Below are 24,539 nucleotides of genomic sequence, written 5' to 3' on the forward strand. Positions count from 1 at the left end.
AATACCACAGGGGACAGAACAAACTTACGCTCCAATGCTATAGTGCTTAGACAAACCCTTTAGTCACTAAATTTGATTTTTACTTATATCCTTCTGTTAACCCTTTGAGGCCGGTCTTCCCGGCCACCATGTATAGATACCGTCTATACAACGGGTTCCCCTGAGCCGCCAACCTTTATATACATATATGCGATCCGGGGCGCCGCGCGGGTGTCATTATTTGCAAACCACCTAACATATCGTTCGTACCTCAAGACGTCATGATGACATCCGCGTCCGCCTGCTCTGCAAGCTTCATACTACTCAAGCCGGGCGCGATGCCTTCCATCTCCTGCAGGGTATATTCCACCAGGTAGCTCTCCTCGATGAGATCCTCCATGCGCTTGTAGTGCCTCTCGGTGTAGACGCGGAGCGCGTTCAGGACCTTCTTCAGGCTCTTGCGGCCCTGCGCTCCCTTGACGGAGAGGCTCGACAGGCGCGACGCCGGATAGCTCTTGACCAGGGTCCACAGGATGCGCTGGGCCACGGGCGCGGTCCTAGCGTTAGTGTTCCAGTCCCGCAGCCGCAGGAGCAGCAGGAAGAGCTGCTCGTCGGACAGGGAGCCTAGCACCTCGTCGACCGTCTTCAGCCCCGAGAGGCTGCCCGGGTCGGGCGTCTTCGCGTTGACCACCCGCTCGAAGAGGCTCTGCAGTTTGCGGGGGTGGTTGAGCTGCAGCGCCATCGTGATGGCTTCCCGGTACGCCCCGACATATTCGTAGTTCTCCAGCTTTTGCTCTTGCTCGATGCGCTTCAGCGCCGCCTCGTTCAGCGCGGTCTGGGTCTCGCTCGAGGTGTCCCTCCAGAACGTCACGGTCGAGTCGCCGCTACCCGATACTATCATATTCGTCTCAGGGTGCACTGCGAGGGCCCAGACCCGGTCCTCGTGGTTATCCAACGTACACTCGTTCTCCCCAGAATTAACATCCCACACTTTGACCAGGCCGTCACCTCCGGCGCTAGCACAGAGGATAGATTTCTTTCCCCGTTCTTCGTTAGCCGGGATATTAAGCCATACTACTTTGAGAACAGAATTCGAATGCCCCTCAAATGTCCTCAGACACGTGTAATCGACCAGATTCCATAATTTGACAGTTTTGTCACCACTTCCCGTCAGAATGACACCCTTGCCAGCAACTGACCCTTGCTCGCCCTGGAGCACGGGTGTGCTGGGGGGAGCGAAGCTGACAGACCAGACGCCTCGTCTATGACCTTTGAGAATGCCTTGGACTTCTCCTTCTTCTATCGCCCAGATCTTGACGGTTTTGTCCTGGGAAGCCGAAGCGAATAGGCGCGACGAGTGATTGACGTCGATAGCGTTGATATCCTTGTCGTGCGCCTTTCGTGTATAGATGGCTCTGATAGGAGCCTTCGCGTCGCGCTGAGGTTCCCGAGGTATTTCCCATCTCTTGATAGTCTGATCCGAGGATCCCGTAACTAAAAACGAAGGCGGATGGCTCAACGGATCTGTGTATGCCTTGGAACCTTCTGTGGGCCGGTCCCGCGGCAGAGCAACTGCGCCCACGGACTCCGCGTGTCCCGGAAAGGTTACCCAACACGTATAAGAGCTGTTGGCCGGATCCACCCGCCACAGCTTTGCGGTATTGTCTTTCGCTCCCGTAGCTACCCAGTGACCGGACCAATCGACATCGAGAGATATTATGATGTCGTCATGGCCCTTAAGGAGGGCGATATCCTGGCCAAAGTACTCGGAAGAAACGATGGCTCCCGTGCCGCTTTTTGGTTCCGTTACGGAGACTATCCGGATGTCCTCGGAATTTGTGGCCAACGCCATCGCTGAATGGTCGGGGAGGAGATACCGCAAGTCTATGATGTCGTCGTGGGTTCCCGAAATTCGACGGAATGGTTCGAGAGGCGGGATGAGAGACGACTGGTGCGTATCGACGGGGAACTCGTACAAAGATAAAGTCTGGTCGGCCAGGATACAAATAACGAACGGTAGCTCTGGCCTGTAGACGGCACTAACAAAAGCTTCGATCTCAGGTTTCGGTGCTTGCTCTGCCGTCTGTTCCCGACCGGTCTTGGTGTTCCATATGCGTAAGCACCCGTTGGACCCAGCCGTGTAGGTGAGCTGGCCATCCCCGATGAAACCGACAGCCTCAACGAGTTCTGAGCAGGGAACGACCCTACGCACTTTCCACGACTTCGCATCCCACCATCTGATCGTCTTATCCCTGCCGGCGGTAACCAGCACGTTCTGAGCGGGAGAGTAGTCCAAGCCTTGAACGTCGGAGACGTGAGAGTCGAGATTTGCTGTGACACTCCTCTTATGCAGATCCCACACGCGGATTTTCCCGTCTTGGCTTCCGGATGCGAGCCGGAACCTCGCCGTAGCGGGCGTTTCTTCTTCTTCGCTATCATCGACCGCCCCCTTTGACTTCCTCCTCTTTCTCTTTTCCTTGGAGCCTTCATTGTCTGGTTCCTTCCTCGAACTGGCGGCAACTTCGAAAAAATGGAGAGCTGATACAAGCACGCTCGGTCCTCTGAAGGTATGCGTAACGTAGCCGCCGTTGATATCCCAGACTTTGATAGATCCGTCCGTTCCTCCGGTCGCGAGAAGTGTGCTAGTTCGGTCAACGGCCAGGACGGCGACGGGGGTGGTATGAGGCTTTAGCGTTCGGACCAATTGTGTCTCTATCACGTCCTCTGACTTCTTCAGCGAGTAGATCCGCATAGACAGCGAGCGCGAGCATATAATGAGGTGGGATCCCGAAGGCGTCACTATATCCCGATGAGTCTTCGGCGGTCTTCATCGGCGTAGAAAACCAAGCTCACAGGTTAAAGTAGATATCAATTCACCATCCTACGGAGAGGGTATTCATGCCAGTCAGCTAACCACGATCGCTAAGTTTAAAGTTAGAATAAACACGAACCCCTTCGACAGTGGTAATATGTTTTCCGGTCTTCAGGTCAGTCAGGATCGCATCCTCCCCGAGCGTTGTCGCCAGGACTCGCGCGCCATTCTCCAATGCGACAGCGCCACCGGTGAAGATGGGTCGAATCACTTCGCCCACCTCGAATGTCGTCTTAAATGGCGCCTTATTGGCCATTTTGAAAAGGTGGTAATTGCTGGGTAGAAAACTACCTAGGACGATGGAAAAGGCTGGCGCGAGACAACCGTCGCAGACCGAGAGCGCTGCTCAGGAAATTTTTATTGATTTTCATGAAGTGATAAGATAAGGATATCTCGAACATAGAGCCACCCGGGCGCCTCCTTAGATATGGGCCAAGGTAGGTGGGTACCGAGATACTTGCCTATCATATGTCTTATATGTAGGTATGTTATCGATAAGAGGGCACCTGTAATGAGCTGAAGCACCAGGGAGGGGGTGCACCTAAATCTGGTCGGTGGCGGCCTAAAGCGGGAAGCAGCGACAGCCAAGTCCTTGCTACCGACATCATCATCATCCGGAAGGAAGCAGCTCAGTGTCGCCAGTTAACCAGAGGTGCTTGACTAAGCAACATGAACCCTCAGTTTCGCATATCTCTAGATTGCCTTGCGCTGTATCTAGCCCGCCTACTATTTGCGTCTCTGCATACTTGTCATCCTCCCTACGCGCCGACATACTGACATCCTGCTTAACCCATTCCACGAGCCGAGCTAAACCCCTTCCCTAGACGGCTGAAGAAACCTGCTTCCCACCAATCCTCGTATCTAAGGCGTATCTCAATGCGCTCGGGGCACCTCGTCTCGCAATGGGAAGGCTCGAGCCCCTGACGTCCCTCGCGCTGGTGAGTTCTCATATCTGGCGCGCTTTGCTTTGAATTCCTCAGGCTGAGAGGTGCGATAGGGGCGCAGCCGATACGACGACGACGATGTCGTTTTAGGCGAAGGCGAGGTGGACCCGCGCGAGCCTGAGAAAGAGTACGACAGGAAAGGGCGGGTGATAAACCCCCGGACTAAGGATACCATCAAGGGCCTTATTCGCGCCCACAATGAGGTTATGCAAGTCATCGGCGTTGCTGAACCCGATAGCACCAGTATCAGCGTCGATGACCTGGCGTCAGCGAAACAGTACCACGAGTATGAGAGCGATACCGGCCGGGGCCTGTATCAGCTAGGCACCTCTCTCGGGATATTAGGCACCTGGGGGATTATCAACATACGGCGACGGATTATGGTAGGTCGTCGCCGTCGGACTATTCGACGTGCCCCGGTGAGCTCTAGGGATTGCTAACGCAGCAGCAGGTCTATAAGAGGCGTGCGGATGTCTCCTTTTTCCAGCTCCTACGATCGGAACGCAACAGTCACTCCCTATTACAGCTTCATCTTGCAGGCTACCCGTCCCACGCCGCCATGCACGCGCTGCGCTGGACCTCGAGATACTTGAATAGATATACGAATAACAGGAATCCGTGGTAAGCTCGTTTCCTGCCACGTCTACGAAAGAATATTAACCTTCCCCTGCCAGGCTCCGCGGCGGTATCGAATATGTCCGGTTCCATCTGCATTTATTCCTCACCATGCAGCGATTAGACTTAATACCCGCATCCCAGCTATTCCCTGGTATCAAATTTTTCATCCCATTTTCCAGCTCGTCGCCATTTGCCGCACCGCCTGCGCCCGAGTCACTGGGTGTTGCAGGTGCTCTTGGCTGGCTTAGCCAGCTTGTCGCAAACATGGCACCCTACGCTACATTTTATGTTTGTGGCTGCGTATGGCAGACAGCCTGTTCCGCCTTAAGATCTTTCATACGGAGGCGCCTCCCACACCCTATATCCAGCTCGCCGGCAACCAGCCGGGTGCCGCCGCCGCCGCCCTCGAATCCCACCGAGAGGCAAACTGTCCCAGAATCGCCAACGCTTGGGGCAGCCGACCGCGAGATCAGGCATCAAAGTCCGGAAGCAGGTGCTCCAACTTCATTGGCTCTTGACATTCAGTCCAGCGGTGAAACCATCCCGGTCGGGTCGATCAGAAGGCAGAGCACCTTCTCAAACCGGGCCGGTGAAGACTACGGAACTGACGAGGAAGATTCCGAAATGATCAACCCGACACTCATTAGCTTCGACGTGGACACCAGTGAATCTACCGAACCCCCCACCGGAGTCTGGTCTGCTGAGCTACGGCCGAGTTTTGGGGGCGATTCTCGACAGCTGCCCAAAGAGGCACCCAAGTATCTCGTGACCCCACTGACCAGCCTTCCCAGTGTACTTGCGTCGGACATAATCGCCGACTTTGTCATAAATATCATCTCAATACCCCTGGATGCCTACGCATTCCCGACCGTGGCAAGAGCCCTTGCACGCAGAAGGGACATTGCTCACGGCGACATGTTCGACGAGAGTTTCCTGAAAAGCATAACATGGCAGGGGCTCTTGAACATCATCCAATTGGATATAATTCGCCTCTTCATCTCCGGAGAGGTGTGGGCACTCGCCACCGTGTTGTCGCAGTGGCTACATGTCACCGAGGAAGAATGGAGAATCATCAAGGAGGATGGCTCAGAAGACTCTGCCTGACGGCATGCGGAGGAGCACTTTGAACCTGAGTAGATACTAGCAATGTAAAATATGAACGAACTCCGATGGTAGGACTGCCAGTTATCGGAGCTTGGGGAAAGACTTTAGTGACAATGATCGCGCGGACGGCCACAAATAATACCGTGCCCGCAGGAAAGAGACTCGTGTCACCTATGATCTTCAGTGGCCACCTTTCGGTAGCCATGAAATGACGTTTATCCAAGCGGGCTGCTACGGTGACACTTCGCAGAGCAGACCCATCGGACAAGTTGTAGATATCAACCTCCAATCCAATCGCTTTGAATTAAGTCAAAACCGCCCACACGACGATGAAACGTATCGTGAAGCGGTTTAGCCGTTCACATCAGTGCACGGAAACTAATGCAAAAAGATAAGGGAGAGGGAGCCAGCTATTTGCCGCAACCAGGGCCATCGAGAATCCCACGGGTGGGATTCCACGATCAATTAAGAAGTTCGATCTGGTCTTGTTCTGCCGGCGTCGCGCCGACGGGAGAGGACTCGGGCCCGGATTTCCGCCTTCCTAAATCTGAGGGCCCTTGCGGCTAAGTTCCCTACGAATGGCTGCAAACCACACCAGCCGACCGATAGGAGATAAATATAGGGCCTACCAGCATCGCCAGCTTAAAAACAGGATCGACGGTGTAGGACGCTCGGATTTATGAATGAGGGAAGATGTTGTTGTGGGGATCTGAAGAAGTAACGACGACAAGCTACGACGCCTTGAGAATCCAAAGAGGACGGAGTCTCGGTAATATCCGCCGTATTCCCGGAAATACGTCGATGCGGACGCGCCTCCGGGCATCGTTCGGTATCCCACCTTTCCCTGACATACTGAGCATCCAGCAAGCGTAGCAGAGCCGCAGATGGTCGCCGGCGGAGAGCTGCCGGTTTAGAGACCTTTGCAGAGGCTGTTCTCACCGGAGCGAGGGCCGGTGACTAGATCAGGAGACAGCGGGATTTTTTCCCTAGTTCGAGTGCCGGATCTAACGGTGCGGGACCATCGCCCATCTATAAGAAGGCCACCATCCATTTGGGAGTCGAGAGAGCGAGTCAACGATACTTCACTCTTATTGGGTGTTTGGGTCAAATCATCCACCATCCTCTTCTAGCATTAGCAGAAATTCTTTTTCTCTCTTTGCAATTTATACCGTGTTGCTATGCTTCGAACCCTTTTACCGCCGTTCCGCAGATTGCTTGGTAGGACACGGCAGGAGAGTGTGTGATATCCCCAATCCAGACAGGTCCGAATTTCTGGTCCACCGTACACCTAGCTGGCCTGAATTCCTACTCGACGGAGAAGACGTAGCCTCGAATAGCACAGAAGCGAAATTTGTCTACCTCCTGTGTATTAGACCAGGCACGCAGGGGATATTCGCCGATTCCCTCTTCAAGTTAGACTGCCACGGTCTGCCAGCGTGCAGTGGAATCACGTGAACGCTTCTGCGGGTTAGGATTTATCACATGGGATACCGCATCGAGGGATTCCACACCTGTAGCGGACGCTAAGAAGGTGAGGGCTTCGCTCGTCATCTTGACTCGCCAATAGTGTGAGGCCTTGGGCAGGAGGAAAAACATGTTTTGAGTCGCCCCGATGCTATGTAGGCATGGGTTAGGATCAGGCAAGAGGGGCAGAATGCTGGGTCTTGAGCAGTAATACTAATCCTGCGGGGCCCCGGAGGAGGGGGAGGAGGTGAGGGCGGGCTAGGCCTTGATTGCTCAGATCGAAGCCTGGGGTCGAAAGGTGAGGACGTAATCAGACTATGACACTTTTGTATAGGGATATGGGTTATGAAATTCTTGGGATTAGCTTCTAGGTCAATGCCATGCCTTCTTGGCCATGTACGCGGAGTACCCTAACCGCAAGAAGCTACCTCACATATCGCAGATTGTCACAGCATGGGGCGGGCGTTGCCTCTATTCCTAGATATTCCGGGGAGCCAGGGGGGAGGAGGCCCTAGCCGGGCTAATTGGAAGTCCAAAGGCCAACAGGAGACAAGAGTTAACATGGCCACATGGCAACTGGCGAAAGATCTAGACCACGGGAATCAGCTCGCCAGCCAACCTGCCTGGCTTGGGAGGTTTATAGCGGTTTGCTTCCTCGACGCTCGACAGGCACGACGTACGATACGACGCCTATATAGGGACGGCAATGATTCATAGGCGAGATGCTCGCGATCTTCTCCGCATCTGAGGCCATAGCATTTACATCGCTTAACGGCACCCGAAGCGTCGGCACTAGAGGCTGCTAGTCGGGTCGACTAGACTGATATCTACATGTCTCTTGCATACATGATACCTGACCAGGTGAAGCAGGGTGGCGGCCAAGACTTGGAATTCCCAACAATGTAGGCTCTCAAGGTCCCGTCCCGGATCGAAGCCCCCATCCCACGAGGCACCGCGCGTCGGCCATCCGTCCGAACAACGTCGCCGGCGTCCACAGCTGCCATTAGGTTAGTGGCTACCACCTCTGGCCCCAGTCTCTTCCCCGAGTTGTCTGAGCTGTCGGTATTGGCGACCTAGAACCGGGGGGGCGATTACGATCGATCGCGCAGTGGCATTCCCCTCCCCCCCTTCCTTCCTGGTCGACAAAGTAACCCCAGCCTGCTCAATGTCTCATGATGTCGTGCTGTCAGGTCCTCCGCACTGAGCCGGTCGACCAATGTCTCTGGGAGCCAAGATAGCGTCGAGCGCGCCTTTGGTCCGGCACTCAGCCAGCCAAGCAGACAAAGAGGGAGACACAGGAGGAGGAGCTTCAGCGTGCGGCCAGGGGCTGAGTAAGGAGTGTTGAGTGGATCCCACCTCCGCCATCTTCCCCCTACCGTCCTGCCTCTTGGGGACCCACAGATGAGGTACGAAGCTGCCCGTACCCGGGTGGCCATGGCGAAGGCGGTGGGGCCACGGGCGTCCAATAGCAGGGACGAGTCGGTGGGTGCGGGCAAGCAGCTCAGCAGGAAGCTGCCATGCTGCGACTGGGAGCTGGAAGAGACAGGGCGACGGGGTTACGTAACACAGGGCTAATCATGACTGCGCGCCGTCCGGTGTTGGACCAAGCTGATTGGGGGGAAATTCGACCCGCTTCGCAACTTCATTTTCTGCCGATTTTATCCATCCATATTAATGCATTTTGCATTTTACAATTTACATAAGGTCTGACGAAAGAGCTCCCTCAGCACCGATAGAGACAGCATACCTGGTAAGAGTATGGTACTTTGGTGCACACAGAAATATTTCATCATACGGGTGTGTATCGGTACCGAAGTGTATTAGGATGTGTACGTGGTAGATGTGCGTATACTAGTAGGTAGCTTAGGTACATGACCCACGAATCCACGTATCATCTACTATGTACCTACGGCACATGCATCAGGTACCTCAGGTAGCATAACATCATGCCCGTGCATCCCCCCTATTAGGTCTGCCCCAGAGTGGCACCACGCCACGAAAGCCGTCCCGGGATGGATCGTGACCTACAAAAATTTCACCCTGGATACGTCACATCCCTTTCGACAATACATACGTACATATAGTACCTCTGCGTCTGCATAGGGGTGGCAATGCACATACAAGCGGACAACTCCTCTCTTTGCCGGCCCTCCCGCAACTCTGTACACGTACGTGTACGTGTATTGCTATTCGTGATAGGCGCGCGCCAATCTCAGCATGTCTACAGGTAGACCGCCAATGCCTTTGGGTAGATTTCCAATGGCGCCTCCGAGCGCGGCGTGAACCTATTTGTGTTAATTTCCTCCACCGGTTTCTGCCGCTAACCAGGCCCAGGCCGATCGCCGGCCCCCGGGTGGCAGATGGATGCCAGCATTTTGAAATGACAAGATCTTCATAGGATACGAGGGCCACCTGGAGGTACCTCCTCAGCATTGGTGGCCAAGTACATACCTCCACCCCTGTATGTATTATGTCTGTGCACGTTATGGCTGGGTGTACATTGGAGACCTAAGGCAGGTACCCATATACCTTACGTACCTAAGTAGATACCTCCTGAGGTACAGGCGTATGGACGTGCAACACCTCCTATTCATAGGTTGTCTCCCACATTGCCTCCTACTGAAGGCGCCTTTTAGTGCTCATCCTGGGCATTGAAAGCTAACCACATAGGGCATCAGGGACCGCCCCTCTGACATCGACCGGACCCATCCTATGAGTAGGTACCTCTGCTCATAGACGTAGGTACCTGTGTGTATTAGTATACCTCACACGCATCTGGCACATCTGGCTACATCTGGTACCTCTCTACTCATCATGTACCTCGAGATGCACAAGATGGACGTTAGATGGCAGGTATTGAGGAGGTATTCAGCTCCGTGCAGAGACCAACGGGTTCACGAAACCAAGACCGACGGAAACCCCTGGAGCTCTTGGGTCGGCAGCGATCCCGGGACTTTACCGCGGACATTCTCCCTCTGTAACCCTCTTGGGCGCTCGAGTGCCATCCACCCATCCCTCGCAACCCAGCCTGTGTCCTGCATCCTGCATCCTGCAAAACTGCAAACCGCATGCGTGCGCACCCACGTTTGATGGCGGTCTTATATCGGATCTCCGGAGCATGGCTATCTGTCGGCGGGACGGACGAACGGCGGCAAAAGCATGGCAGCCGTTTCCCTCCAGGTATGACATACATGGCAGCCGTCCGCTGGCACGCAAGGATGCCATCTGGCCAGACGCGGTCTAGGGCTAGACGTCTGTCGCCCATTGTGTCAAGCTCGTCCAGTGTATGAGATAGGCCGGCCGGCCGCTGAGACGGCAAGTTCCCTTTGGGGACGCCCGCGCAAGCATTACGGCCTTCGAATATCGAATGAGCACCGCCGGGGATCTGATTCAACACCGGGTGCTGGGTCGTCCTAGATCCCCCCCCCCAACTATTCAGCCATTACTGTCCCCCTACGCAAACGAAGCGACGAGGCCGCTGCTGCTTATCAGCACCCTGGACGGCGCCAACTTTGCAGAATCGTGATGACGATCGCGACACACGCAAGGGCAGGGTAGCTGTGGAGGGGTAGACTTGACCGTCTCTCTCCCCTCCTCCGACGTGACTCGAGATAGCGAGTAGTGATCAGTTTTAACCGTCTTCGGCCTAGAGACGTGTAGTAACACAATACTAACGAAGCTCGAGAGAGCGCCGGCGAACTGGGACCGTAGTGCGTACTTGTGATTGGCTGCTCCGCAGATCCAGGTCCGAAGAAAGGGGGGCCAGTACCGCACGCCAGTACCGTATTAGACACGAACCGCCAACGCTGGTGACCCTAGGAAGCCAAGGCTGGGGTCACACGGGAAAGAATCGGAAAAGGGGCGAATTCCCCAGATTCTAAGCCGTTTACTGTGGATAATGCTGGCCTTCGCCGCGTCTGCAAGTGAGGGCGAGGGGGCTGGCTGTCTACGTCGGTTACGAGGAAAAGGAGACGAGACAGATGACGAGTGTCCCTCTCACCGACCCAGTCGGGGATTTCTTTGCTGCTTGTCTATGAGTAGGCGTCAAGGTCACAAGGATGACGAGGCTACGACTTAATTGTTGCTTCAAGTGTGGACATGTGAGAAGCCCCGTTTTGCCGTTCTAACGTTAGTCTCACGAAAGAATCCCTTGGAGGAGAGGCCAATGGTAGGAGACGCACACGAACACTTATTATGGGGACTGTCTAGCAAGGTAGGTTCTTTTTTTTTTTTTTTTTTTTCACAAGGATCGCTTGCAGATTTATTAGGCCCCGAGTAGCGATTCTGAGCCCCGTCGGGAGTCCTCTGCTTTGGGCCGGCATCTCTTCCTAGAGAGGTATGTATCTATTGCATGTATTCGTGTCTGGCCCCCGTGGAAATAACACTGCACTTATACATAATGCCCGTCCTCCCCCACCATACCCACCTCCACACACACTCACACATAATCCTGTTCTATCCACCTTGTCTCCAGTGCCTGTCTTCTCTCGCCGTTCTTCTTTCTTCCAACCCCTTCTCATGCTGTCACGAACCCGAGAAATACGACTGCAAGTTGTTGTTGCCCGGTGCGGCAACCAGAGGCGGGAGAGAGGATTCCCCCTGATTGTCGCCCAGTTGCGGAAATCCACGCTTAGACGCGACTTACACACGGCGTCGATCCCGTGACTGAGTCGAAGACCCGAGCTCGCCATCCGATCTGCTAGTGAGACTCCCTTTCCAGGAATTCCGGTTAAGACTTTCTAGCGCCTCGAGGTTCTAAGGAGACCGTATAGTCTTTGTCCCCGGCAAAGGAAGCCGGAAGACTCGCGTTTTACTACGAACAATCATCCCCTCACCAACATGGCCACCACAGACGAGACTCTCCCGGGCCGTTCGCCCGAGGCACAGGCCGACGAGCCGATGGACGATGCTCCCACGGACGCTACGCCCTCGAAGCCAGAGGAGAAAGCGGCATCCTCGCCGGATTCGAGCACGCAGTCTAAGAAGCGGTCCGCCCCCAGCTCGGAGCCCAATGGCGCGGCAAAGGCGACGAAACGGAGGGCTGCGCGGGCCTGCATCAGCTGTAGGAGCCGAAAAGTGAGGTGCGATGTAGTCGAAGGTGCGCCTTGCGGCAATTGCAGGTGGGACAATGTGGAGTGCATTGTTCAGGAAAGTCGTCGTCGACGGTGAGTCTCCAATGTGGGCCTTTTTCGATTTGATTTTGTTTTATTTTCCGGCTCTGTTTCCCAAATCCCGTCTCGTCTGCCGAATCGTCAACGCCAATCGATGGCGTTGCTAGTGTCTTAGCAGCTGAGCTCCGTTGCGTGACGCCTTTTTTGGAGAAAGCTCCCTCCTTCGACCCCAATTCCCCAATTACGAGTTGCTTGGGCCTGTCTTGCGGCGAGGACTGACGAAAAACCCCTGTCTGCTGGTGGGTGGTAATAGTAAGAATCTTTTTCACTCGAATCCAGCGGCCTCTCAAAGCAACTCGGCCCCGCAGCCTGCCGAGGCACAACTGAGAGCGAAACCGCCCAATCCCGTCACCATCGCTGCCGCTACCGCTGCGGCACCGTTGCGGCGCCCCAGCGAGGGGGCTCAGCTCTCGCCCGTTAGTAACGACGTTGCCAGCTCGGCGGCGATCCTGGACGGAGGCTTGGAGAGCCACGTTCCCCATCTGCTATGTAAGTCGACGCAAATGGAAACCGTTCCCCTACCCCGAATTGTCACATGCCAAATTCCGCCGAGCCGCGAGCGAGGAGTGATAAGCCTTGTGGAACATATCGGTTCTCCAGGTTGATCATGGGGACTTACACGTGCTCCAGATCAAAGGTCGGGTCTGCGGCCTGATCCGGTACTGTTGTCCAATCTTCAGGCCAGCAACAACGGATCGCGTTATCCCAGCATCTGGCCGAATCCGAATACGTGCCAGAGCGCGAACTCGGCTGCTGGCACAGGGGCCCTGAGGACGGCGCAGTTCCTGAACTCGCTCGAGGAGCCGGATGCTTCCTCGCACTTGCCTGGCTTCATCCGGCCGCTTCCCACCAAGATCTCGCCGGAAGACGTGAGCTACCTTCATACCAAGGGTGCCCTATCGCTGCCAAGCCCCTCTCTCCAGAACGCGCTACTATGTTCATACATCGAATATGTCCACCCTTACATGCCCCTCTTGGAGCTACATGACTTCCTTGCCATGGTCGATTCTCGCGACGGCCTGTACGGCCAGGCCAGCTTGTTCCTCTACCAGTCCGTCATGTTCGCGGCCACCGCCTTCGTGGACGTCAAGTACCTGAAGGAGGCTGGTTACGCCAACAGGAAAGCTGCTCGGAGGGACTTCTTCTATAAGGCCAGGGTAAGGCTGCCGTCCGCCCGAGCGTATCGTCTTGGGGAAGACGCTAATCGATGTAGCTTCTATACGACTTTGACTACGAGTGTGACCGACTCATCCTCGTGCAAGGCCTCCTACTGATGACGTATTGGTATGAGACGCCCGACGACCAGAAAGACACCTGGCACTGGATGGGGGTCGCGATCTCGCTGGCGCATACTATCGGCTTGCACCGAAACCCGGCCAACACGAACATGGCGCCGCGGAAGCAAAAGCTGTGGAAGAGGATATGGTGGTCGTGCTTCATGCGCGACCGCTTGATCGCCCTCGGCATGCGAAGGCCGACGCGGATAAAGGACGAGGATTTCGACGTGCCCATGCTGGACGAACACGACTTCGAGGTCGAGCCGCTCGCGGACGAAATCCAGGTCGTGGGCCCCGAATGCCCCCTCGTGCGTGACGTTGTGATGCAGCAAGAGCTCGCCTTGATGTGCGTCGCGAAGGCAAAGCTTTGCCTTTGCATCAGCCACATGCTGAAGGCCCAGTACTCGGTCCTCATCAGGGACAAGTCGAGGGCAGAAAACACGACGAATAGCACGATGATGCTGTTCCCTAACAAGCAGTTCGACAACGTCGAGAGCGTCAACTCCTGCGACCTCGAGCTCATGGCTTGGGTGCAGTCACTCCCGGCCTGCTGCCAGTACCGACCGTTGACGGCTCTGGATATCGAGAACGGCCGCGCGACGATCGCGATACAGCGCAACCTCCTGCACATGGTGTACTACACGACGATATCGGCGCTCCACCGGCCCCAGTTCCTCCCGTCCTCGCCCATGCACGCGCCTCGGACTTCGGCTCAGGCCCAGGAGATGTCCCGGGCGAGGGTGCGCGAGGCCGCTTCGCAGATCACCCTGATGGTCGCCGAGCTGCACCAGCTGCGGCTCGAGAAGTACCTGCCGACGACTGGCGTCACCGTCATCCTCCCCGCCATGATCATCCACCTGCTAGAGATGAAGAACCCGCTACCGCAGCCACGGAAAATCGCGATGGGCGGCTTTAGGCAGTGCATGAAGGTCATGGAAAAGTTGCGCGACATCTATTCCGCGGCTGATTACGCAGTCGCGTTCCTCGACGCGGCACTGCGCAAGGCAGCCATCGACCTGCAGGTGGCTCAGACCCAGGGGTTCGGCAACAGCAGCTTCAGCGTCAACGGAGGAGGCATCAAGCTAACCGCGTCGCCGCTTACAGCCACCGGCGCGGCGGTCGAGAACATGGCAACGCCGCCGCCGGAGAATGCACCGTACGCAACGGCGCAGGAGACGAACCTGTTCCCAATGTCGTCAGCGTCAGCGTCCGCGGCGGCGGCGGCGGCGAAGCAGCAGCAACAGCTAGAGCAGCAGCAGTTACAGCACCACCAGCAGCAGCAACAATTCGTGCCGCCGGCGGACCTGGTGACGCCAGCGGCAGTGCACTCGCCGCCGCATACGGAGAAGGAGGTGCTCACGCCGAGCGCGAGCGGGTCGTCGGACGGGCCGGCGGCACCGCTCGATGTCGAGATGGACTTCGATACGCTCGACGGCCACGACGAATTTGACTGGAACGCGCTGACGGGGACTAACATCGACTTCGACCAGTGGTTGCAGTTCCCGGGCGAGGGCGGAAAGACGGCGGGCGCCGCGGTTGCCGGCGCCGGTCGGCCGACGATGGGCGAGGTCGACGGGCCGCCTAGTTTTACCATCGGCTTGCTCGACGGTGCTGCGCAGGGGAGCGGCCTCGCCTCCTGATAACTCCCGACGAGGGGGGAGGAAGGGAACGATAAGAGGGATGGACCTGATTGACGCGGTGGGGGGTACATTGCGTAGTATTTCTCCTCCCGCTTGGCTTACATGCCTCTAGAAGGCCGCGAAGGTGGGCAGGGAGTCTTGTTTTTATCGATTTAGGTTCGGATTTTACTCAGGGCGTCGGGTGCCTTTTGTCGTCTCGCTGACGACGTTGGGAGGCGGGGATATCGGGTCGGGGGCGTCGGGGGTGGCTGGCACGGTTCTAAAAAGTGCTTTTTATTTCGACGTTCTATCCTACGCATCTACGTAGGGTGGGACGTCCTTATTTTTAGATCTACATGCTCTCTTCGTCTTCCTTTTCCGCATGGCCTCTATGCCACGAGACGAACGCGGAACAGGGGAAGAAACGAGTTCACTACCTGCACATGCACCCATACTTATTAGACTAGCTAGACGCGGGGAGGAAGATGACGACGATGAATATAGTAACGTATTTAATGAATGGTCGGACGAAAAGAGAGAACCGTGGAAACGCTCCGGCCGGCTGGGTTGGCGCCTGCATGTCTGTGTAGGTATGAGTCCCTCCTCCTCCTGCTGCGTCCGTCCGTAATGCGGCCCCCTTCATCGCGTCTGGCTCTCAAGCCAGCGTCCGAGTTCTCACGATGAAACCCATGGGGTTTGCTGGCCAGACCACGGACACACGAGCCCATACATACCTGCGTATATAGATATCCACACGCACACGAGCGTATAACAGCCAGAGGTTCACTCTTACCACGCAGACACGTGCATATAAGTATATACACATATAGGTGCATACATAACAACGACGAGACGTCGTATCCGTGCGACGGCGAGAGGAGAGGAGGCTCGTCTGAAATTAGCTGTGGGCGGGTCGTGTCGCCGGAACCAACCTGGGATGGGGGACAGCGGACAGACGCCGTCGGCGGGGTCTAATCATATGTATACGACGCGGTGTTGCAGCAGCAACACGCGGGAAGTATAAACATGCTTACCTGCCCTCTGTCCGGGCATTATGCATATACGGACATGTATAGAGGTTACATACCTAGGTACCTACCTACGGTATCATGTAGGTAGGCAGACAGGGGGACCCGGGAAGGACAAGCCTGCACATCATTTTCCGGCCGTGCAGCTCGAGGTCGCCATGGGTATGTGTATGGATAACATATAGAGTATGATGTGTACATATAATGAGTATGTGTGTATGCATAGAATAGGCGAATCCCTCTACCTCGCCTCCTGGGAGGTAGATCGTGGCTAGCACGTTGGTGGCAGCGATGCCACTTTTTCGCTTTCCGTACCACGGGTAGCCGTCGCGCCGTACGCGGCGATCTGACCTGAGCCCCCAGTTTCACTCTGCATATGGACGGGACGGGACGATGTATCATGTATGTATGTATATGTATATCTGGACATGCTTACATCCGTACATATAGGTATGCGTAGATCATCGATGGAGCGGGTAAAGAGGACGCCTACCGTACGTATCCCACCTCCCAAGATTGCAGTGCGATGTCTCGGGTCCTGCCCCCTTGCCCCAGCGCCTGTTCGCGCGTCCGTCTTTGAGGTTGTTCTTCGGCGGGTCGAGGGACGGGATGGGGACGGAGGCGCATCTATGCACATATCCGATGATCCGACAGGTATGGGGCGGGAAGAGTGGATGTGGGCAGTAAGAGAAGGGACTGATTATGAAGCAGAGGGCGGATGGGAGGGAGTCTTATACGCACGGCTGTGTGAATATGGAGACATGCGCGACGGAGGATAAAAAGGGTCCAGACTGGCCATAGTCGTCGTCGTCTAATGACCTGCCCTTGTTTTAATTGGGAACCTCTCCGAAGGGTCGTGGGGCGCCAATGGCACCTGGGGATGTACCATGTAATTAATCATCGCATCGCTTCTCGCCCACGGGTTGCACGCTTATATCCACGGTTCTTCGCACCCACCATGCTAGGCGTAGCCTTAGGAGGTCCACTGCCCACCCGTATTTAGCTGTAAACAAAACGTAGCTTGCCTACTCCAAGCCCCGTTCTCTCTATCACGACCGCCGGTGGGCGCGCGGCATTCGTGCACGCGCGTAGCAGATCCAGACAGGCTTTTCCACACCCCAACAGACCTCGAGTGGCGGCCGGGTTACAGATCAGGCGAGAGAGAGAGAGCCGCTGCACTGCCGGGTGGAGCACCGTGGATATAAGCATCGACGCCGTGGAAATAGCCAATCTCCCAATAGGTGACGGGAAATAATAGCCGGGTTGCGCATGGCGGGCAGGGGGGTCCCAGGCGCTGGGTTACCTGCTCATGCTACCAGTTGGTTGCTGGGTCGGTTCGCGCTGGGCCGGAATAGCATGTGCACATACGCCTATGAGTAATTGTACAGCAACAAGGTGAGAGGCGAGATGGGGCAATCTTACTGCGCCTGGGGCTGCGCGAGTCGCCAGGCTCGAGGGCGTCCACGTCGCTGGAGGAGTGCGCTGGAGGCGTGCGCTGGAGGCGTGCGCTGGAGGCGACGCAGCTCGCCTCGGTTCATCAGGTCGCGCCGGTTCGTCACTCGCAGTTCCGCCTCGCATCGCACGGAGGCGTGTACCTTCGTTCCGGCGCCAGCGTGGCGCGCCAGGTACCTCGGCGCGCGTTGCTGGGTGCGGTGGTACTTGCTCCGTTGGCGGCTCTCTAAGTACTCCACACCGGTCGGTACAAAGCAGCTTGTCGGTTGTGCAAGCTCCCAATTAGAGGCATCCATCCGCTTTGCCAGCTGGCGCCCGTCCAAAGCAGCTTAGCAGCTTAGCAGGTTATACACGCCTAACTATACCTAACCTATGCTCGAGTTATACCTTGTCATATACTGTGTGTGCGTTCTGTCGTAATCCGGTCGACTGCTCGCTTCCTCGCAGCTGTTGTCTCATCAGCTTGACCTGTTTTTTTTTTTTTTGTCCTTCTCTCTACCTGACTTGCCTCGCCTCACTTTTCCTAGCTCTTCCTTCACCTTTTTTTTCTCTTCTTCCTTCGTAGTTCGGCTTACCGGTTCTTCCCTCGTTGTCTCGTTCGATTCTTCTTCCTTTCCCCTCGGTTCTGCCCCCCCCCTTCTTTTTTCGTTCGTCTCGGTCTCGCATCCAATTGCTCCCTCTTCTGGTTCCATTACGGGTGTGGTCGTTGCTGATCTACTCGTTCTGCTTTGTCCACTTTGTCCGCTTGATCCACTTTGTTCGCTCTATTCACATTGTCTGCCTTGTCCACTTTGTTCATATTGTTTTGGCCGGAATGTATATTACCTCGTAATTCGTCGCTCGTTCACAAAAATTCTGGAACCCAAGAGGAACGGCCAGCGAGAGACACGTCGCATACCCACCTATCCACCCACGTCACCGGAGTTACTTAACCAGCTCGACGTACATACGTGCATACCCAATCTTCATAAACCCAAGTTATCCTCCCTGGCCGTTTTCTGCGAATAGCCGAGGAATCTGAGTCCCTTCTTGGAGCGGCCGCCCGTTTGCCAGAATCGCAACGGCCTACCCGGGGAAAAAACGTCCCTGCTCTGTGTCGCGCCGGTACGAACCCGTGGGAAGACGGCAAGGTGTGCAGATCCGGGGTCGGAGGGAAATGAAAGCTTGATACAATCGGGCACCTTCATCTCTCTTCTTCCGTCCCATCGTCATGGAGGAACAGATCTGAATAGAAACACAAGAAAAACGAAATACTACCCGAAGAAGAAAAAAGACACGCCTCGCCACCACTACCTATCGAACCGTACCGACGAGGCCAACTGCCGTGTTGGCGATACCCGTTTCGGCACCTGTATCACGCACATAGAACACGGATACTAACCCACAGCAAAACCAGCCATGGCCGACGGGCGCGTATCCACGCCCACCGGCACGCGAGTCACCGTTCGACGACACTTTCGCACAACTTCACAATTCCGCTCAGCCTCACAATCGCCATCGCGCCACCACCGCCTAGGCGACGATCTCCTTGCCCAACTTTTCCCCAATACCGCCGTCGATGCTCTCCGAAGCCCCACGGGTGTGTTGAAAACATGTATGGACCAGGCCTCGACGTCCGAGCAGGCCTTCGCCATGCGAACCGCCGTCGCGTCGAAAAAGATATACGAGTGGCTCGACGAGCTCTCCAACTGGTCGTGGCCCGCGCATGCCGGCTCCGCTGGCTTCGAAGCGCCGCCTGCTAAGAGAAGGAAGCTAGCCGAGTCCGAAGCGTCGGATAGCGACCGGGAGGGCCAGGAGGCTGGCTCCGACCTCACCGCCGACACTAGTTACCTCGGAAGTCTAACCGTCGCCGATGTCGAACGATACGAGAAGCGAACCGAGAAGATACAGCAGGATTTGGATGACTTGGATCTAGAGGAGATTAAGAACCAGGTCTTGCACAACCATATCCTACCGTTATCGCGGCCGAGTAGCCCCTATTCCGAAGGCGGACGCTCGTCTGCGTCGGGCTTCATGTTTGCCAAGATGGAAGACCTCACCGCGGTTGTCACCGCCATCACCGTGCAGGCCTTGCCTAACCTATCTAGACTGACGAGATTGCTCCACACGTGGACGATTCGACTGCTCGTTCTCCAGAAGATCCCTTCTCTGTTGACTACTTTGGCGGAAGCCGAGGTCGCCTTGCGCTCCGGCTGGGACGCAGTCGAGCCGGCGGACACCAACTCTGCAATTGCGGACGAACACGGGGGCGACACGACAGACAAGTCGCGTGTACTTTCCAGAATGGACTTCGAGGTCATGAAGGGCGTCATAAGGCTGAAAATAACGAAGCCGGCACACGCTATAGACTCCATGCTCGACACGTTGGAAGGCGCCTCGGACACTCTACCGGAGGAGTGGCTAGACCGCCTGGAGGCGGTAGAACGAGGTTACCTCGAATGGGAGACGAGAGGGGAGCGGAAGGTCCTTGAGGGCGAGGACGCCAACCCGTCCCAACCAACTCTGGTCCCAGGAACGCCACAGCCGAAGATTCGGATCCAGGGCCCGAGCCCAGCCAGAGACCTACCGCCGCTCTCTGAGAACAGCCGATTCGCCTCCCCGCCAATACCCTCCGAGGAATCTCCGGCGCAAACGAACGTAGCGGGAGAGCAGGACGCGAATGGAGTCCGTTTGCCTGCCGAGCAAGCCTCGATCACAATCCTGATAAACGAGCCGAGCGGCGAAGCTGATCGCGTTGACGGAAAACGCCCGACGAGATCCGTAGCGGCAGCCTCTAAGCTGACTAACGCATTGTCCGATGCTTCGCGCCTGCTCCCAGTCGAGCAGTCTCAGGAGAACGGATTGGAAGACGCGGGACTAAACCCCGTATTAGGCGAAGTCGATCGGAACGTCATCCGCAATCCTCCACGAGAACTCAAGAAGTCTCCGGTAATTCACCGAAGAGAACCGCAAGTCGACGAACCCGAATCATCAGTCTTGGAACCGGTAGACGAAGAGAGCGAGGAGGGAGAAGAGCTGGAGCTGCCCCCCGCACGATTGGCGATCCGCAAGGAGAGCAGGGAGTCGATTGCCTCAACCGTCATATACGGTCCTCCCGGAGGCTTCCTCGATCGCTCCGATGGCGCGCCATACAGAGAAGACTCGATTGACCCGGATCTCCCCCGTTTACCGGATCCCGACGAGCCGTTCTCGAGCGATGCTATCAGCCCTCCGAGTTCGCCGCCTCTGCGATACAAGACCACTCGTTCGACTTCGGTCACCTTCAAGGATGTGCCTGAGATTACCCACCTGCCAGAACCGGGTAGCTCGCCACCACGGAGCCTTCGGGAGCTATCCGAGGTCTACGATGGAGATACTTCGTTCGAGTATGACAGCCGACCTGACAGCTCGGGTAGAATGAGCACAATCAGTTCCACTAGCGACGACGATCACATTCAACAACGGATCGGCGAGCTCCTCCAGTCCATCCCGGCCAAGATCCGGTTCTCAAGGACCCCTGGGATCAATTTGAACCCACCCGACTTCCAGCCCCCCTCGCGGTCGAAAACGAGACCATCGGATACTACGCGTCGTAGCAACTCCAGTCTATCTTCGCGCGCTGGGACCCCATCTTTTTCCCGCAGCGGAACCCCCTCGTTTATGTTAGCACCGGCGAGAGAGCCCCGTGCCAGGTCGAGGAACCAGGGCATCAAAGTCTACCACTTGTCACGATCTACTGGCGAACCGCCCATAAAACTATTCATCCGCTGCGTTGGAGAGCGCGGCGAGAGAGTAATGGTTAGGGTCGGCGGTGGGTGGGCAGACTTGGGTGAATATCTCCGAGAATACGCGGTGCACCACAGTCGGCGATCTAAGGGCGAGGGCAAAGTAGATGTCAAGGATGTACCATCTGCGTCTCCCGGTACGGTCGGATCTAGTCCATCGAGCCGACCAGCATCTGCTTTAGGGTCCCCGATCACCCCTCTCGCAGTCCGCAAGACTAGAAGGACCGTGGGCGAAGAGGCGGCACCGAAGTTCCCTAAGACGCCGTTTGCGACCGTCAGGCGGGACTCGGACACGCCGTCGTCTGACGCGTCGGCTCGGTCGCGCGAATCATCACGCGTGGAGTGGGATGAGGAAGACAGCTCTCTCGGCTTGGCCGGACCAAAGGCGAAAAAGATAGACATGAGCGAGGAGAGCAGGCTTTGGGTCGAGAGCGTCAAGGAAAAAGTTCGCATCGCTAGCGGCGAGCGAACTGTCCCACCGGAGCAACGACTGGACGCTAAGTTTGGCGAGATGGGCAAGGTCGGGGGTACGAAACGGCTTTTCAGGAGGAACTAGGGGGGGGGGAGGAAGGAAAAGGGGAAGGGGAAGGGGAAGGGGAGGGGGAAGGATCTACGGCCCGTGACGGAAATGACCTCGAGGGCGTGTCGGGATGAAGGGGGGATATACCAAAAGGAACCCGGAAAGGGCGTTCAGTAGCATTCCAGGTCGGCGTTCAACTGTCGTGATAGCAGGCGGCCCTGCATAGGCATATCTTTTTTTTTTCCCGGTCTTTCTTTTCTCCACGCATACGCTCACACGCGAATACATTCTTTTTTTTACACCCTTCTAGTCGAACAGCTGTCTTACTCGATCCAATACCCCCCACCCCCTTTTTTTGTCATCTATCACTCGATTGCTGTTGGAGGACGTTTACGATCATACCATCGCTACACGAGATGAATGGCAACGAAAAATTGTTCGAACTCGCACTCTGGGAATGCTGTGATGAAACTTTGAAAAAAAAAGGAGGACCCCCTTCCCTTTTCTAGAATTACGAATGAAAACTTCGAGACGGGGCTTCTCCAGGTCCGGAGGCCGGGCGATGCCGAGCGTGCCCGACTCGTCGCGGAAAACGGGACCGGGCGAGTGAGTGGGCTGGGGTTGCGAGGAGGAGGCCGGGGCGCGGCCGGCTGCACGACTTACGAACGTTTCCCTTTTTCTGTCTCGGAGGGACTACGGGCAGGGGAGAGGGGAGGGCAACGGGTTAGCTAGTCAGCAAAAGAAAGCTAGCATCTCTCGGGAGGATAGTCATCTGGTGGTCTTGTCGTGTTTTGTGTGTATGTACGTGTATATATCTTAAGCCCAGGTATAAGCTTTGTCAAGTTTCCTCGGGCTGAAGAGGGACGGACTACTGTTACTCGCACGCTACGTCTAGACGCTCTATCTGCCTAGGTAGGCACCGATTCCATAACTTCTTCCTCAATGTGTATTTGTCCGTTTGTCTCTCCTCTCCTGCATCCCGAAGGCGTCAGGTGTTCTGGACGAGGGAAAGGGGGACGGTAAAAACGGCACATGTAAGTAGGTGTTGCCGACCGAAGAATGGCCACGTCTCTATCGGTTAGGTAGCTAGTCAGCCAGCCTTTCCGCTCGCCGCCTGTGGACCTGTGCCTGCTGACACGCGTATATTATGCCGACATCGCAGCTCTTACGCGTGCCAGGCGGCGCCGTGACGACGGCGTCTGACGTGCTCCTTTTCTCTTTTTTTTTTCTCCGATAGCTGTCGACTCAGGTCGCCACGCCAGACCCGACTGGCCCAGCCCCTTGGCCCGCTGAGCGAGCGAGGAACGCGGTGCCCCGGTGGGTCAGGTGAGGCGGCGAGAGGCGACGGCTGCGTCGGTCCCGGCACAGGCAGACTTCTCTGCGTAGGGATTCGTTTGCATGTGTACCTACATAGGTTAGCATGCATACACACATGCCTACCTGCATACATATAGATAAACAAGTGGCGTGGCCCGCCCCCCCCTCCCTCTCCGCGGCACTACGTGGCCCCCCGCGTATGGGGATTCGCCGAATCGGGGATAGACCGGAGGGAGAGCAGCGTGCCGTGGTGGCGAGTAGGGCAGCCAGCCGCGCTCGGCAAGACGTACCGGGATATACACCCGCGTGCGTCTATCTGGAAGCAGACTCCAGGCTGGGAGATGGACGCGCGGACGGGTCGGTGAAGGAGCCGCGGGCTACGTGGCTGGCGGCTGCGGCGGCCGTCGGCGTGGCCGAGCCCGAGCGCGGCGCTGGCCGTCGCACCCGGTATCCAGAGGGGGGGACTGTCCCGCTTCGGACTTCGGGTGGATGCCACCCCCGCTCCCTGGCGTTTGTTGAGCGCTCGCAAGCTGGATGGGGGGGAGGGATGGGGAAAGGTGGATTGGGTCGATAAGACTGCGTCAGAGCCCCGGCATGTCAGCCTGCGCGGGTGTGGAGTACGAGGGGAGACGTCAGACGGGGTTGTTGAGGGGAGGGGGTTGGGGAGCTGTCGGCTTCGTCTCGTCCCCCCCTCCCACGCGCTCCAGAGTCGGTCGGGGATCGTTGTTTCGCCGTAGATAAAGGGATAGGGAACTACTGTACACGCGAGCCCGGTGGCTGCTGAGCCCATCAATGCATGCCTATCTATGCCCGACGCCTCCGCGGGGATGGCGCGCGAGAGCAGTTGGTTGCCGAAGCGAGCTCGCGCCCCACACCTTTCCACCTGCTCCCCACGGTGAAACGGAGGCGGGGGCCGGGGCGAGGCCCGGCTCAACTGCAGCGGCCTACGTGGAGAGAGTCGACGGTCTGTGTCGCTGGCGGTGGTATGCGGGGGAACATACCACTGCCGTCGCTGGGTGGCTGTCTTACGCAACTCTCATGTGGTGAGGCAGTTGTGTACCTACATCCTGCTCTTCCTATCCCGCTCCCCGGGTGTTGGTAAGGAGGGTGGGAGGGACGGCTGGGAACTCGGACCTACCGCTGGCCAAGGATAGGTATATCGGAATATATAGGTATACATATATACAGTGCACTTACGACCGTCATAACGACGCGGCTACGGCCCGCCGGACCCTTGCGAGACGGACCAGTCTCGCATGCGGCGCTTTGCGGCGGCGCGCACGGCCGGAGTTCGGGAGCGGCAACTGGGCAGGTAGATAAGTAGGCCGCACCTCGCGGGTCCAGCCGAGCGAGGTCCCGCGAGCTCGCGAAACGAAGCTGCCTGGCCCGGCGGCGGGGGGACACGCCGAT

The 24,539-nt window shown here is 56.7% G+C and overlaps 4 protein-coding genes across 4 annotated transcripts; 3 read left to right on the forward strand and 1 right to left on the reverse strand.

Annotated features, from left to right (window-relative positions):
• Positions 1-45: 45 nt before the first annotated feature.
• On the reverse strand, positions 46-3,218 carry GGS23DRAFT_559281 (U3 small nucleolar RNA-associated protein). Its single transcript, XM_051515811.1, has 3 exons — positions 2,931-3,218; positions 2,833-2,860; positions 46-2,778 (listed from the first exon to the last, which is right to left on the reverse strand). Exons 1-3 carry the CDS (start codon positions 3,105-3,107, stop codon positions 251-253), a joined length of 2,733 nt encoding a protein of 910 aa, XP_051374164.1. The 5' UTR covers positions 3,108-3,218; the 3' UTR covers positions 46-250.
• A 414-nt stretch (positions 3,219-3,632) lies between these two features.
• Positions 3,633-5,708, forward strand: GGS23DRAFT_427440 (uncharacterized protein). The gene is made up of 4 exons (XM_051513821.1): positions 3,633-3,789; positions 3,849-4,178; positions 4,247-4,416; positions 4,470-5,708. The coding sequence occupies exons 1-4, from the start codon at positions 3,754-3,756 to the stop codon at positions 5,515-5,517; spliced, it is 1,584 nt and encodes a 527-aa protein (XP_051374165.1). The 5' UTR covers positions 3,633-3,753; the 3' UTR covers positions 5,518-5,708.
• A 6,112-nt stretch (positions 5,709-11,820) lies between these two features.
• GGS23DRAFT_603993 (fungal-specific transcription factor domain-containing protein) lies at positions 11,821-15,069 on the forward strand (the record flags this gene model as incomplete). Its single annotated transcript, XM_051519548.1, has 4 exons — positions 11,821-12,146; positions 12,406-12,641; positions 12,783-13,309; positions 13,366-15,069. 4 exons carry the CDS (start codon positions 11,821-11,823, stop codon positions 15,067-15,069), a joined length of 2,793 nt encoding a protein of 930 aa, XP_051374166.1.
• Positions 15,070-18,731: 3,662 nt separating this feature from the next.
• Positions 18,732-21,860, forward strand: GGS23DRAFT_427576 (uncharacterized protein). The gene has a single exon (XM_051513823.1). It carries the CDS (start codon positions 18,927-18,929, stop codon positions 21,846-21,848), a length of 2,922 nt encoding a protein of 973 aa, XP_051374167.1. The 5' UTR covers positions 18,732-18,926; the 3' UTR covers positions 21,849-21,860.
• Positions 21,861-24,539: the final 2,679 nt, after the last annotated feature.

This window comes from Durotheca rogersii (assembly GCF_024521655.1).
Source record: "Durotheca rogersii strain YMJ 92031201 chromosome Unknown GGS23scaffold_5, whole genome shotgun sequence".
Classification (NCBI taxonomy): domain Eukaryota; kingdom Fungi; phylum Ascomycota; class Sordariomycetes; order Xylariales; family Xylariaceae; genus Durotheca; species Durotheca rogersii.